Genomic DNA, 17,004 nt, shown 5'->3' with positions numbered 1-17,004 from the left:
GTGTGGAACAAGGATTTCTAAATAGGATAAGCCAATTCATTAGCAAATGAATAATTACAGCTTTTTCCATACTTAAATTGTATTCACTTCGGTATTGTAGTGATTATTGTGATTCATTCTTATAGGTACATGTGTACTTTTCAAAGCAGTCTTTCCCAGTAAAGGCCTGCAGCTGCAGTCCTGATGTTCACCCTAAATTCTGATCTAATCTTGATCATACCCTGCATAATTTTGAGCCTCCTAAGCTGCTTTTAATCATAGAAGTATTAATTTGATCACAGTTTTTTTGTTTCAATAGCTCTAGTAATTACTTTCACTTTCTAATGACAAAATTGGCTTTTTATGGGTTGATAATATGTGAACATTTCTAGCATAGATAATATTCACAAGTAAAATATACATGTTATGAACACCAGAATACACTTATATATTGAATCATTTATATATCCCCAAGTATATGTACTTATTGAATTTGATTGGGTGGGCAATCGGGTGGGCACAGGAATTTTTGGGTGGGCGCTTGCCCACCCCTGTCGCCGTCCCTGCATCCATGCCCAGGCCGGAAATTGAATCGAACCAGCGGGCCACTACGGTGACGCCTATCAACTACAAAAATGGACTTTGCTTTCCAGTTGATTTACTTACGTATAAACTTGGCCATGAATAAATCATAAAAACCAATGACACCAGCTCTACAATGTGTGCATAAAGTTACGTTACCATTTCAATAAATCGTTACGATGCGATCTAGAACAGCTCTCTCCCTTCCAAAGTGTTAAGCCACTCTTTATTTTATTCCTTTTTACAAGATTTGCAAGAACTGAATAAGTGTACACTTTTAATGTATTATTATTGTTGTTGTTGCGACCTGCTTGATCTGGGTCGTAAGATTAATCGGTATGAACTGTTACTAAACCCACAGTTTTATAACAGGTAAAGTTGAAGTCCTGATTCTAACGCAACTCTACTTCAAAGAAATTTGCCAAAGATCAGTTCCCTCCGTTACATGAGTAAACAACCAACCATCCGTTATATCAGCATGGAGCCCAGTATATGCTCCCCTTAAACCTTCCCCACCAATAGCGTCAGTTTTAGGAACTGATAGTACTTGTCAAGTCCGCGTGGAGTAAATTAGATGTTGCCAGTTCAGTTTCCTTAGATATTTCTTAACGTGAGATTGCGGTTGCGTTATGTTTGCTATGTTGTGCTATTTCTTATATACACTATAAAGTCCTTGAGTGTATAACGTCGCAGTGAATGAATGGATGTGTAAACACTGCAGGTAAAAGTGACATAACTTATCAGAAAAAAAAAGTGCTGGCTCGAAACCAGATGCGCGTCCGGTCGGTTTCCTCTTGAGGGTGTGTCAAATATACTGAATTGACGTTCGAATCAGGACTTCCACTATACATAATGAAAAAAGTAGAAATTCTAGAAAGGCTGATACTGTTTCTCGTCTGAAGCAAGTTGAATGTGAAGTTGTGACTTACTACAGGGCGTCAAGGAACAGCGGATATTGGTGCAGAAGGCTTACGCAACTGCAAGTTAGAAGTCGCTCCTCTCCGAATTGACAACGCCGCCCGCTACCAAAAATTGTAAGGCAAAAATTTTGCGTATTTGCAACAAAAGACGATCGATTTCAGCCTTCCCACCGCTCTATCCCTGGACGCAATGCTAGGTAAACAAGCTGAACGACGGAATACAAGAACTAACCTTGGTGCTGATCTCGTACAACCTCAATCGACTTACAGATAAGATAACCTTGTCAACCTGGCCGATTATATTTGGCGCAACTGCAAGCAACCTATGCATGCTTACAAAATGGCAGGGCGAGAACGATGTTGCAAGAGAACGTACAGGACTGGAGATAATTGTGAATAAGAGGAGAATGAACTGACTCATGGAGCGTGGAAAACCAAGGCCACATGTTTTCATTGTTTATAAGTGCCGTTTTCACGCCTACTGTAGTCTGCTTCTGTACTCTCTACCAATGCTCGAAGTGAGGGGGAATGCGGGGGAATGGTATTCCCTGCTAGCATTTTTTTTTTTACAAGGCATCTGCCCTGCTGTGTCACTGTCACTATGCTGAACAATAGGAGAATCCCCCTAGCTAACCCTAAAGCTCGACCAAACATCCCCCCAGCCCACATTTTACACTGACCGCTGACCTAAACCATACGTCTCTATGTACAGCAATAGGATAGATAGCATATCTACCGTGGACCAGCAATTAATCATATGAAGGCAGATGAAATGTGAAAAGTAAACACGCATGACATTTCACGCATGATGGCTCCACTAACCTTCCACGCAATGGCGCACACCGGAATATACACAAAGGGAGAGTAAAAGTTTACACTCACTTTCAAATTCCTCGCTTTCAAAATCATCTTCATACAATTACTTGTTAATGACAACTGTTCTTTTTTTTTTTTCATTTTCACTGACAAATATCTACATAATTATTTGTATGGTAATCATGTTTCTCATTAGACTTTGTGGTCAACAAAGTGGAAATGAAAAATGACGGACAGCTAACTCTTGATAAGGAATTTTCACGACCGATATGTTTACATGTTGCAAGAAAACACTAAAAACACCTTTCACGATTTCAAACTAGTTGGAGCCATGTTTATTGCATAACGGTCATAGGCTCCGTGGGTACCAATCAGAACCTGACATACCGATAGTTCTACGGTTACTGACATTGGAACGATTTAATGGAGGTAATTGATACGCACATAGTGGTCTTTATAAAGCTTCTATGATTTTTTTTATAATTTATGCACTGCCTTTAGTGTACAGGAAAACTATATGATTGATTTTAACATTTATCTGCTCGTGTTGAACTCTCACGTATACCTCACACATAATGCAGCACTGTGGTTACCAAATAATGTACTGGAATCTCCCACTTTTTAAAGAAAAGTCAATACATGTATACTCAATAATCAATACAACCAATACCAATAACTTAAGCAGAACAAACAGATTTAACATTAACTCGCATTTTTGTTACTTTCAACTCCATGTCGAAACGAAAGAGGTTAGTCGTTAACCAGATGTTCATAAAAATACGTCACTCTATTGAGGTGTTTATGGACATTGGCCCTGTCGTTACATAATTTATACTGTAAAAAAGTTAAACCTTAGAATCTGTAGCAGTCTCGGAGTAATCAATATAGATTGAATGTTTCGATTGCTGACTCGAACAAACAAAGTAGCGTGGTGCTGACCATCTACACTATTGCTGATATACAGAATTTGTGCGGTCCTACTTCCACGCTCCCCATGTGCGTGCAATACACAACGATGAGCTTTACTTTTCCTAGATTTTATAACTTTATTTAGCGCATATTTCATGACACTTTTGGTTACTGGTGATTACATGACACTGATGAAGTGATACAAAGAGCGTCCATACCTAGGCCGGTCGAGGCGCAAATCAAGCGCTTAAAACTCGACCCCTCAGTTTAAAGTGGAACACGAACAACAGTGCAATAGCCTTAAACGTAGATCGACCCTGGGTCTCCTTGATAACAAGGCGACACCTCAGCCAGTAGGCTATCAGTGAGCAAGACTACTCAGTGAGGCCCCAATTACACTATATAGCAGAAGATAGAATTTCAACAGGTGGGTACTACATATTTGAACAAACATAATTGATGATAGGACTCTTAGTATTCTGAAGAATAATAATAATACAATTTAACAGTTTCATATAATTAATTTTCCCGATATGATTAAAGTTAAGTGAAATTATCCTTGTACGATTTCATATATACTCCAGAGTAGTCAATTTGTGCAGAGCTTAAAACTACGCGATATGAAAATTTTCGGAAAAAAAAAGTGTACTTATTCTATCTTGTCTGTAGTATCAGTACTTTTCAACAGATTCAGGTCGTTAGGGTTACCTGTTCGTAGTATTTTTGTTTGAAAATGTAATTTGTGAATTCTGGCTAAAGTGCCTAATCAGGTGGAGCGCAACTAAAAAAAAAACCCAAGTAGCGTGAAGCATCGCTGAGTTACACTACTTGCTCACCTTCAACACAGAAACTCTTGCAAACTCATTATCACTTGCACCCCCTCCTCGTCTGTAAAATTACAGTACATGCTCTCAAAGTCAGCTTGAAACGGAAACCAATTTTCCTCATTACTACCAACAGGAAATTATTGCAGAAAGTGTAACGTAAAGTTCCAGAGCAATGAGTTGTTAACTTCCTTGATGGTTGCTCACGATAAAACTTTCGAACTTCCCTCCACTTGGAAGGTAACTAAGTTTCACTTCTTGGTGTGTTCAGAGATCTCAGAAAGATTAATAAATGCCTATTGTGAACAGCAGCACTGGGAGTTCCTCTGAATGACAACGGCCGCGGGCGAGATTTTCCCCTCGTGCTGTTTGGAAATTCTCTCTCTCTCGTTGGCTGTAATGTACAAACAACAATAAAGTGCCCTGTCGTACACGAATGTATCTAAAAGCATAAACGTATACATTGCTCTTGTGCTCTAAGTTGTTAAAATATTCCAAAATGGAACACGGTAGACCGGTAATTACAGAAAAGCCACAATCAAATTCACGATCTTTTCCAAGGTTCCTGAACCATTCGTGCGATGTACAAGCTGTTCCTGTTGTTCTACACTAGTGGCCTATTTCGAGAAGGTCCTCGGGTTCCAATCCTTTACAAATTAACTTTATGCCTGAGGTTATTGTATACTATAACATGAGGAAATTAATTTCAAACCCCATAAAATTATTAAGTGAAACTGTTTTCAACCACAGAAGACAACTTCCTAGGGATGCAAGATACCTTCTGCCTCGCCCCCACAATTTACTCATGGAAAACTATACATACAGTCGAGTGGATTACAGTAAGTATCTGAATATTCTATGAATTTTACACACACACACACTCATACATATATACGAGTTCACAACCCACCCCCCACACGAGTAAAAATTAACAACCACAGAGGATTCTCCCTCATTACATAGACAGATACTGTTGTGTATGTCCCCCCCTCCCAAATTACATTCTGTGGGCGCCAATGATTTCAATAACCAGAAATTTCAATAAACATGTTTATGTAATGATCCAAAACTCCTAGCTGGAATCAATGTAACATTGTCCAATTGTAGTTCATACAGGTGAGAATTGGCCAGCTCCATTTACAAATATTTACGAATTATAAACATGTGCATATAAAATTCCTAACATTTCAATGATTTTCAATAACTGTTGACATGATCAAATTTTTCACATATGGAACCAAAAGATTGCTTAGTTAAACTGTAACCTTATATGAATGAACCATAATCTGTTACAGCGACTGTCGTTGGCAAGGTTAGAAATTTGTAAATTGGAATTTAAAACCAAATTTGGATCAATATATATTTGTTCTATAGTCTAAGTACAATGTTAACAAGAAATTTGTAAAGTAAACACAATGAGCGCAGATGGCGGTACACTGCTCAGGTTTAGTTTTTGCAATAGTAACACAGCAATGCTTAGCACTATGGCATGCCAAGGTCACAGACCAGATGACCTTCGGAGAAGGCATGAGAGGCGTGGAAAAGTAGCATCGTTTACAGAAGACGAGAAGAAACAAGCACAATATGACAAGAAGTCGAACGTATTGACTTAATTAATTCTTACTTGCCGTTGGTATTAAGTAATTTAATTTTATCTTAGGCGACATAAGATTCTCTTCATCCGTTTTGCCTTCTACTGCCTCAATATAAAATTAAAGTTTTCAAGAATGTTTGAACAATCTCTTCATCTTTCACAGGTGAACAACTAATGTCAAATATTTTTGATTTAGCAGAATTCGGATAAAACGTAATTTAAGAATCTTTGCGTGGCTGTCCTCATATTACATAGGAGTGTGTTTGAAGAACTATTTACTGTTATTCTGATCTCAGTATATGGAACATAATATCAAACGACTGCTAATTAGACAAACTTTCATATGTATTGGTTGGAGTTGGTGTTTTAAGTCCACTTTATGCACAGTAAGGCTAATCGGGACTGGACCTACAGTTTAAAGTGGGATCCGAACCACTTGTGCCTCCACCGGGTATCGAACCCGAGACCCCTTGATTACAAGGCAATGACGCTACCACTGCGCCATGGGGGAGGCCCTTCCATATGTATTGAAGCAGCAAATACAATAGGCTATATTGTTGTCACCCACCATCAACTCTTTCTGCCTTGTTAAATCATTGATTCAATCTTTCAACTTCCCTAAAAATCTGTGTAAAAACAGTGTCAATTGATATGAATATTCACTTCCCTTTTTATAATCTGCATGTTCTACACAAAATTTGTTTGGTCAGATGTTGAGATAGTATCTTCGACTTGTTTATATTTAATATATTTGTGAACAACTGCAGGAGACTTCAATTTCTGATTACTCATCCAATGGGTTTACTTTTTTATAGTTTTAATAGATTGTCCAGTGCCTGGAGATCTAGCCCCGGGGCGTTCTTTTCAAGAGATGTTGCACTGCCCAGATAATATGTACAGTCACGTACACTGCCGGCTTGTAACGATTCGATTGAAAGTCAATGTATTCATTACAAGCAGGCAGTGGCCGTGACTGTACAAAATATCTATACTTGCTGGTGCAGTCGCCTACTTTCCACATGTGTGTCAGTGGGGCGTCTCATACGTCTTGCATATCTCGGTGGATACGCTCCGAGGGGTGAAATCAGTGGACCTCGGGAAACCAGGTTTTGTGCAGAAGACATTGCTTGCTACATGATTAGTATTTCCATTCAGGCATTCCAAAAAAGAAGAATAAAAAAGTCTAGTAGGGCTGTGGTCTCTTTCCTCGCCTTGCAACATACCAAAATGTAACATGTCCTAAAACGTTTGGTCATATTTGGGTTACTTTTTCCTACTACTTAGCTTCCCTTCTCTCCACCAAACAAGTTTATTGAACATAATTTAAGAAGTAACGACTAGTAGAAAATTATGGTGGTCACCATTTAACTAACTTCCCAGACTTTAAAGTTGTGTTTTTATTGTTACTGATGACATAAATATATGTTTCTTTGTTGTCAGAAAGTATAAGGGTCGATGCAAGGCTCTGTGGTTAGCCGAAGACATTCGCCTGAACCCAATGTCCGAACATAGATTTTGCATTTAGCTCTTCCTATTAGCTAGCATCACCATCGATTATATGAATTTCCCGGCCCCTGGAGGAGTGGTTAGCACATTCTATCGCGCTACGACATCAGGGGTCCCGGGTATGAATCCCGGCTCGGGCATGGATATTTGTGAGTGTCCATTCATCAATTTCATCATATCATCACCCTCGCCAATTACTCAAAAAGTGGCGTAAAAGCGAAGTAAAATAAAGCAAATCAATCAATTATACGATTTTAAATTTCATCCACTGGTAAATCCGCGCTAAAGAATAGCTAGTTATCTTATACATTTATTTTCCTAGAAAATATGTGATTATTGAAAAATATAGTTTACTTGAAGAACAGTGCATTAAATTATTTTCATGTATTGTTTGTGTGTCTACCCAGAGTGGGTTTTGATTGGGTTCACCTCCATGGGCGTAGCCAGATTTTTCTCCAGGAGAGGGGGACAAATATTTTTCCAAGGGGACAAACAACAAAATAGATTTATTTCATCCACGAATCACATGTTTCCACTTATATGCTGTGATATCAGACTAGTCAATTTGTGTTTGCAATACCGTGAACATTACAATACAATAACACAATAAAATACAGTGATATATAATAGAATATGACTGAGAAGAATATAATATAATGCAATTCAAATGTTTTAATGACTAATTACAGTTGCATGGTTCGAGGCATACTCTGATGTAGTTCATGTGCATACACTAATTTCATTATTTAATGGTTTATTTGCATGTATTTGTATGGTGTCTTGTGTATTCTTTTTAGCAATATATTAATATTAATAATACTTATTACCCCTACACGTTGAGATGTGCCATGTTCACCTCCATGGAATATCTTCAAAGCTTTCTTTGTCCATTTGTTTTAGTCTCTCCATAAAAACCTCTACCGATGTTTTTCTTGTCAGGTGCAATGGTTTACAGATGCCTTGACAATCTGATAGTTTAAAAGCCAATGATAGGAGTGACGATTATTTGCTTGGTTTTTCATTGGTGGAATCACAAAGGGGAAAGACAGAGTTTACAATCCATTATCAAACAAGCATAAACAGGAGGGGGGGGGGGAACAACTGGGGAAAGTGGTAGGCAATCATCGTTAACGGAAAAGCTGAGGGGATTCAAAGGGAAAAAAGTTCGTTTGGAATAAGCAAAAAATAGTTTCCGATGACCAAATATTTGTTTTAAAAGGCGATAAACAAATTATCCTTCACCAGAAACAAATTATTTTAGTAATTTTCCACATTTGTTTAGAGGTACCATAGACTTTGGTCAAAATTGACAACTTTAGTAAAGGATGCCAATTTCTTATTTGTGGTTATCAAACAGAAGCAAATCATCATATTTTTAGTACCCTCCCCTCAAAAAATTCAGAAAATGTATTATGTATATGTATGACACTGATGTAGGATATAGCAGGTCTCTCTTCATAAACCTCATAGGTAAGGACGCCTATGCATAATATACATAGTAATCACTGGCGTATGCAGGATATTTTTTCGAAGATGGCTGGACTTGCAAAGGTGGATATTACATAGATCCGTGACCATGTGTAATCTTCGTCTCAAAGGTTGTTCAGAAAAAAATGTCGGTTTGATTTTTAAGTCCACTTTATGCACAGAAGGTTAATCTGGACTGGACATACAGTTTAAAGTGGAATCTGAACCACAATGTGCCACCATTGGTTATCGAACCGGGGACCCCTTGACTACAAGTCGAGTGGATTACAATAAGTATCTGAATATTCTATGAATTTTACACACACTCATACATATATACGAACGAGTTCACAACCCTCCCCCCCCCCCGAGTAAAAAGTAACAACCACAGAGGATTCTCTCCCATTACATAGACAGATAATGTTGTGTATGTCCTCCCCCCCCCCAAATTACATTCTGTCGGCGCAAATGATTTCAATAACCAGAAATTTCAATAAATATGTTTATGTAATTAATGATCCAAAACTCCTAGCTGGAATCAATGTAACATTGTCCAATTGTAGTTCATACAGGTGATAATTGGCCAGCTCCATTTACAAATATTTACGAATTATAAAATGTGTATATAAAATTCCTAACATTTCAATGATTTTCAATAACTGCTGACATGATCAAACTTTTCACAATCTGGAACCAAACGATTGCTTAGTTAAACTGTAACCTTATATGAATTAACCATGATCTGCTCCAGCGACTGTCGTTGGCAAGGTTAGAAATTTGTAAATCCCACCTGGGAATATTATCGACTTGAAGGTTAGGTTATGTTGCTAATTGTTTCAAGATTGTGCCATGTCTCTTTGGAGTCTCTCTTTGTGTGTAAGGCGACACAGGATAAGGCGAAATGGGATGTCCTATTTCGCCTTAGAAAGTTAGTGTCACATAAATCAGGCAAATTTGTATGGGGGGGGTGAAGACTCAATAAGGCGAAACGGGCAGTAATCATTTCAGCAACCACAGGCTGACCCTCGCCCTTGAGTAAAGAATTTCTAATTCTAATTCCAATATTTATTCAAAACTATGGACTAATTTAATGAAAAGTACAACTATCATAGACTCTTTACCTTGTGTGTATAAAGTGAATTAGAACAAATTCCAAAACATATTCTAAAAATCAATCAGAAAAAGAGAAAGTATCAAATCAAGGACATGGGCGACAGCAGAAACCAGAAAGTTTGGCAAAATTTGTTATAAGTACACTTTCTGCTCAGATAGGCTAATCGGGACTGGACCTACAGTTTAAACTGGATTCTGCCTGAACTACTGTGCCATGTTACTTCCTGTGAATCGCCACCGAAGCCAAATTGAGTAAACAATTTAATTATTAAAAACGCCAGATGATGATCTTGAAAAATCCTCTGAAAAGTAACCTAGGTATCAAACATAAGCCCACCCACATTTTTAACGGTAGTTATGTGGAAACTGCTCAATAAAAAGCATTTCGAATGCAATTATTAAAAACCAAGTCCAAAGAAGACGCTCGCCCCCCCCCCCCCCCCGCCCTTAATCCCATTTGGCGCGCCCCTGGTATCAACGGGTTCTCTTAATACACGAAATGTGAACCTTGAATAATTTTACAGTAGACTTATTTGCGTTGATTTTATCGTGAAAAAGAGACTTTGTTAAACTAATAAGTAGACCTCCGATTTTTAGGTTCTAAACAGTGAGCTTTTAGGTTCCTAAAATAGGATCTAAAAATCCTACAATAGGTTCTAAATTAGGTTCTAAAAACTTTAAATTAGGCTCGAAAAATCCTGAAATAGGTTGCAAAAAGACTTAATTTGGTACAAAATTCATAAAAAATACTGATTAGATACAATCGTTAAAAACAAAATTTCACAAGAACCGTAATAACCAAATATTAATTCTCTAAACAAATTTTCATTTCTTTATATCATTTTTAAAATTATCTACAATTATTATAATACTGCACTTGTGTTGTTAGAAAAAGTTACTTGTTGATATGAAAAATGAATTACGTATGTATAATTTGCTGCACAATATCAGGGTGGCTACTCACTTGGAATTCCTTGAATTCCGGGAAATACACGTGAATTATTGGCACCGGAAATTATGCTTGAATTATTGGCTCTGGAAATCTTCATGAATTTTGGCAAGACATGAAATAAGGTACAAGCGGATGTTTTCTCTATTCCATATTTTTTCTCCGTAGACGTGAAAAATTGCAACTTTTATTAATCCATATCCCATTAAATTTAAGCTATACATGTTTATAAATGCCCTGAGGCAAGTTTCTCTCAGTTTAGCTTTTATTTCATTCATTTTTTGAGGATGAAAAAGAAAGTTACACAGAAAATAAAACAATTTTCTCGATCCGTAGAGACGATTGGGTACAAAAACTGAGAATGGGGAGGGGGGGACAAGGACAGTTTACTTTATCTTAGTAGGCAAGGCTTAGCATTAAGAGTCTATAGTGCAGGGGTATAAAGTAGGGCGGAACTGTCCCCTTTCGCCGCCACTGTCCGCAGGTAACAGTGACGTCAGACATTTTTGTTTTGTTTAAAGCTTTGATAAACATCATATATTTGGAGGGAGGGAATTCGACAGAAAACATGTTTCAAACACGCCAGTCATTGAATTATTTCACCACCAAACCTAGTAAATACCTCTGCGAGATATAAAAATCCAGTAAAACCTAAATAAAATATAAAAACGTAAAAACAGGTTTAATTTAGGCACATAAATTTAAAATAGGTCCTAAGAAGCAAAATAGGTTAAATTAGGCACTATAAAACTTAGTCAGTTGTTTCGTTTTTTTATGAAACGCCGTTATTTACCTGCAAAGGAAAAAATAGGTTAAAAACCTAAAATCCGAGGTCTACAATAAGTTACAAACAAAAACGGTAAATACTGTATAAGGAACATACACATATCATGTATGTTACTTTTTGCCTTATCTATGAGAAAGCGCCGATTGGTTATTACAAAAACAAATAAGGTTTTTTCACATAATTGTTGTTCACACAAAATACTATTTAAAAAACAAATCAAAAGGATGAACTCTCGGTTGTCAAAAATTAAACAGTTTATTTCGTCATCTGGTTAACTTTGTGTGCAAGGGCTAATCCTGAATGCAGTATTCTATGGCATTGGATAGTTTTGACAAGCTTGCCTTAATTGTTCTGACAGAATTTCAACTTTTTTTTTTTTTTTTTGCTGGTCAGTTGTACAGACACCTGTTACCCCCAAAATTGGCCAAACTGCACGCTGCTCAAATCAAAGCTGTTGTATCGAGCAAGACAGGTGTACAAGTATGTGCTTGTTGAATGAAAAACAGGTTTTTCATTACCAGTTTATCAAGAAAAAGAAACTGATTTCTTTTCGTCCATAATGAAACTTACCTGATCGGTTTCAGTCCTGAGTTCTTGATCCATTCCAACCAGTGTTGTAAGAAAGAAAACAATATACTCTTTGAAATACTAAAACTGTCAAATGAGCTAGACGTCAAGAAAATGCCATGAAAACATTTACACACATACACTGGTCACTTCCAACGGACGCATGTCGCGAGAGCCATTCAAACGGAAACAAATCACACTGCACCACTACCTCACCACTATCGTACACACGCGCGCAGCATCTCTCGCACCAACACGGGAGGATTAAAAATGGCGTCTCGTACAAAACGCTGCTTGGCTTGTCAAACACGATACGAAGCCATGGAAAAACAGTACAGCTTCACAACTCCTGTTACGTTTTCCAAACTCCCCTCCACGGTTGCTTCGAAACACTTGACACTGACATTCTCAACTACTGCGAGCGAGCCTAAACTTCTTTCCTCGCTCACTTGTGGCACTGCTGCCGTGCGAAGGGGAAAAGTTTTTCCAACAATGGCGAGACAAGTTGATGGTCTTTGTATGGCTGGGGACGAGCCAGCCACCTGTTCTTAGGCTGGTATGCGAGGCTGCTATTTGGGAGTAGCTTTCAGTTGCCTGAGGACACCAGGCCCCTCTTTCTCTCTCTCTTTTTTTTTATTCCTGCTTCGTTCCGCTCCTTTCTCCCCGGTAGATGGCAGTGTTGCCACATGGAGGGAAATTTCCATTGACGCGGGGGAATCCAGGGAAAATTTTAGGCCAGAAGTTGACCTCCGTGGCGGAGTAGGTAGGTAACATCGCGTTACGACACCAGGGCTCCCGAGCTCGATCCCGGATAAGAATGAAAGAGAGAGATTCATGTGTCATGTCAAATTGACACGAAAAATTTAAATGAGAATGACAGGGGAAACTGCCGTTTGGAGAATTTCATTTTTTAAAAACAAGTTGTTAGGGCTTTCGCCTTTGGTGCAAGCAGTCCTGGGCTCGATTGCCGGTGGGAGGCCGCAAAGGTTTGGTGTTGGCATTGTGTGGACAAGTGGGAAGTTGCTTGGGAAGAACTACCGGGCTCCGGTCTCGAAAGTCAGAAAGCAGTGACAGATACGCTTACCCAATGTCAACCAATGAAAAGCTACTTGGCAGGGGCCCTGGCATTCAGAGGACTATTACGCCACGAAGCATAACTTTATCTTATTAACCTTCATTATTTGTTATTCCCTCTTCACTGAATCCATCGCAATATTTTTTTTTTAAAAAATGTGGTTTTCTATGCTAATAATAGTAGTTGTTGTTTTATCATCATCATCAGGGTGGCTGAAGGAAGTGAGGGGTTAGCAATTGGGGGACACCTTATACATAATATCCCATTGCTTGGAAACAAATTACTGGCCTCTGATCTTTTTTAAATATCGCATTAGTTACTACTGTTTATGAAGTTCTTTGATCCCAATTTACATTTTTCTGAGATGAAGGGAAATTTCTACAGAAAAGGGAAATTTTCTACCTAGGAAAGGGAAAGCAAGTACATTGGTTGTGGCAACACTGGTGGATGGAGCTCGGCGTCAGTCCTACTGAACTGAAGCACGCTCGATCTCGCCGCTAACCTTCATGTGCTCGCATGCGAGCACATGGTGTAGTACAGTATGTACAGAAGCAGAAAACTTGGACTGCGTTCAGAACTCCACTTCTCGATCATTCAACCGTGCCCTTCTCGCTTGGGACCCTGAGGGCGTAAAAAAAGAGAGGAAACAGAATCTTGGGAAGATTCTGTGGTCACGTAAATGACGGTCTGGTGAGAGGGAATCAAAGACCCAAACGTGGCAACATCGCAGAAATTTGTAGCAGGTATATGTATGTCTCTTCGAGCATTGCAAGAACGCAAGAACCAATAAATTCTGTTTGCCGATCGCGGCGGAATCCAACACGAATCTCACGCAAACATTAGAATGTAGATAGCGCTTTATCGCTTCAAGTCAGTCGCGCTCATCTGCTGTTAACAATGAACGACAGAGTACGTGTTTGGGCTTGTTTACAGGAAGTTGTTATGGTCCATGAATACGAAACATTTGACGTAGCTGGAGTACCATGACCAATCAACGTAGGAATGCATTTCTAATTGAAACCGTGCAGAGAAGACAGTTAAGTTCATATGCATCATGAACTAAATTATGTAAATATTGATATTCAAAATAGTTTCGTTACAACGAAAGTTATGCGCACACTCGCAAATAGTATTATCGTGACTGAACTTGCAATTTAAATGGAATCCGAACTACTCATATATTCTCCCAAGGGGATCAACCCCAACCAGGGGTGCCCCCCCCCAAGGCCCATGACGCACTCCCCCCCAAAAAGGTAGAACATCCCTCCCCCAGTTTATGCCGAATTAATTACTCAAATTATTTTTGTCACACAAAATTTTGGGAAAAATATAATACCAGAGGTGCAACCACGAATTTTGTCTGGGGAGAGGCAAGTACCAGGATAAACGTACCAATAATAACAACATTGATAATGGCTTTATTATTATTACCACTACTACCAGTAGTAGTAGTAGTAGTAACAGTAGTAGTAGTCTGTGCTAAAGCATTTGTTTGGAACAAACAATATGAAACATTTTTCAAAACCGTCAATTTCACATTAGCTAATAATGGAAAACAAGCACACAAACTGTATTTTTGAATGGCAGAAAATGAATGATAAATGCATTCCGAAGATACATGTGTAACTTTCACGCGCAACATAAGTAGTATAAAAGTATATAGGATAAACCCGAGAAAGTACGAGCCCCCCTCAAGCAGATTTGCTACACTTAAAACTTGCTCAACATGCCCATATGAGCTTTTTGCTCAAGTGTGGAATCTTGTCTAATTCAAGATTTTTGTAAAAATGCCCTCGGGAATTTCCTGAGAAAGTACGAACCCCCCTCAGATTGATTTGTCTACACTTACAAAAGGCACTTCTGAGAGATTGTTGTCCATAAACTTGTCAAAAATATGCCCCTCTTGAGGCTACACTTAAAACTAGGCTACACACCTACCCACACACATACATGGTTTAAGTTTAATTGGATACCAGCTTCACTAATATTAAAACAATGTAATTCTTCTAGAATTGCTCCGTGACTCTCTCATTTCTTACATCATAAACATATGATTTTTCTCCTATGAGAATGACACTACAAATGGTGTCTAATACATGTCAGTACTGCCAATTGTAGAAAACAGTAAACAAAATTTGCCTGTTTTAGAGATATTCCAAAAAATAAGCAACAACAACAGAGCCATCTATGTGCAAATGCCTGAACTCGGTGAACACTTGGGAACAAGTCAATTTTTTTCATTATGTCAATATTTTTAACTTCTTTTGCCAGTAATAGGGAAATGGTAGCAAGCATTAGACAAAGTACTTTGGAGCTGAATATTCCTTTCTTAAGACGTCGTATATTACTAAAATATCTTTAATTCACATATTTCTCATACCGCTGTATCTTGTTCTATTAGGCCTCTTCAAGAACATTGCCTATTAGGACTCTTCAAGAACATTGCCTATTAGTGAAATAATAGGACAAGCATACAATGATATGGGGATATGTGAATTGTTGGTTTCTTCGATTCAGATAAATGGATTGAATTGAAACTGGGATATTTTGCATTTGTTACATTCAGTTTATTTGTTGTAATCTGTTCATATATAAAATCAAGCACCGAGAGGGTATAAGATCAATACTTGAACAATATATGCGCATGACGGCCCCAAAGCGGTGGGATCGATACTTTCCGCACGGTGCACAGTTCTATTGCACGGTGCACAGTCCTATTTGCCTGCATTGAGTCTTATTAGAGCTCCGGCAGTTTTATTCTGATCGATTAGTTCCAGACAATTCCGCTTCCCCGGCGCTGAGGCATGGCGCTGCGGTATGGATTGCATGTACGCTCAGCAGAAAAACGGGATACACTCAGAAGAAAGTACTTCGGCAAAAATGTTAGAGAATAGCTCATGTTTCTGAATGCACCCCCAACCCACCCCCATACCCACCTACCCACATCCATACATATTTACTTCCCGGTCCACTTCTATTGTATTAATTGATTAAATGGTTATGACATAATGTGATTATGTATTATATTCTGATTGGTTTAAATAAGCAGTGTTTCTATTGGCTCTGTAAATCTATATAAGCCAGGGCACAGTGCAGATTCTTCACCATTGCTGGATCGGCAGTGGAACCCACAAGTGGGGGGCAGAACCTGAACAGGCTCCACCAAAGTATAGGAGACTTGAAGCATATAATTTGGCGGAATAACCCAAGTAAGGTCATAGAGACAATATACACTGATACAATAAAAGCCAATTTTTGGCAGGGGGGCCAAAGTGGTTCCTAAATACAAAATCTCAAGAACTAATTGACATAGAGCTATGCAGTTTTTTTGTCTGCACTGAACTCAACTGATCCAGGATAGAGTTTTGATTTGAACCCCAAGAAATTGTATATAAATACCAAAGCCAAAAATATTAATACACATACACACACACACACACACACACAAAGCACAGTACTGAACCCAACTGATTAAGCATAGAGTTTTGATTTGAACCCCAAGAAATTGTATATAAATACCAAAGCCAAAAATATTAAGTGTATACATACCTACACACATATACACACATACAAAGCACACAGCTGAACCCAACTGATATTTTTTATTCAGTATAAAGTTTTGAATTGAAACCCAGGAAATTGTATATAATAAATAACAACAAAAATGCCGAATCAAAAACATTGTAATCAGTGCAATAAAAATATATCCAGCTCCAATTGGGCCAAGCACCAAAAGATTTGTAACCCAGATAAATACAGAACTCCCACAATAACTTGCCACAAATGCCATAGAGAATATAACATGGAATATTTCACATATAAACATAAAGATACTTGCTCTGCACAATCATCAACACAACCATCTACTTCTGGTCTGAAAAGAAGGCACGAAGCACCTCTTAATGCCAGAGCAGCA

At 38.3% G+C, this 17,004-nt stretch overlaps 1 protein-coding gene across 9 annotated transcripts in view; it reads right to left on the bottom strand.

The window, feature by feature from the left end:
• The window catches only part of LOC146000248 (tight junction protein 1-like), a 424,918-nt gene that overhangs the window by 350,738 nt on the left and 57,176 nt on the right, over positions 1-17,004 (bottom strand). The window contains exon 1 of one of the 9 annotated variants that reach the window (XM_083137725.1): positions 12,017-12,537. The exons of the other annotated variants lie outside the window; for them this stretch is intronic. Within the exon in view, the coding sequence (XP_082993851.1) occupies positions 12,017-12,049 (33 nt within the window). The 5' untranslated portion in view covers positions 12,050-12,537. Of the gene's footprint in view, positions 1-12,016; positions 12,538-17,004 lie in introns of those variants that run through there. 9 annotated transcript variants of the gene reach the window in all.

Source organism: Lepisma saccharinum, chromosome 1 (assembly GCF_977018435.1).
Source record: "Lepisma saccharinum chromosome 1, izLepSacc3.1, whole genome shotgun sequence".
NCBI lineage: Eukaryota > Metazoa > Arthropoda > Insecta > Zygentoma > Lepismatidae > Lepisma > Lepisma saccharinum.
The sequence above is the reverse complement of the archived record's forward strand: the minus strand, read 5'-3'. Positions and strand labels throughout refer to the sequence as shown.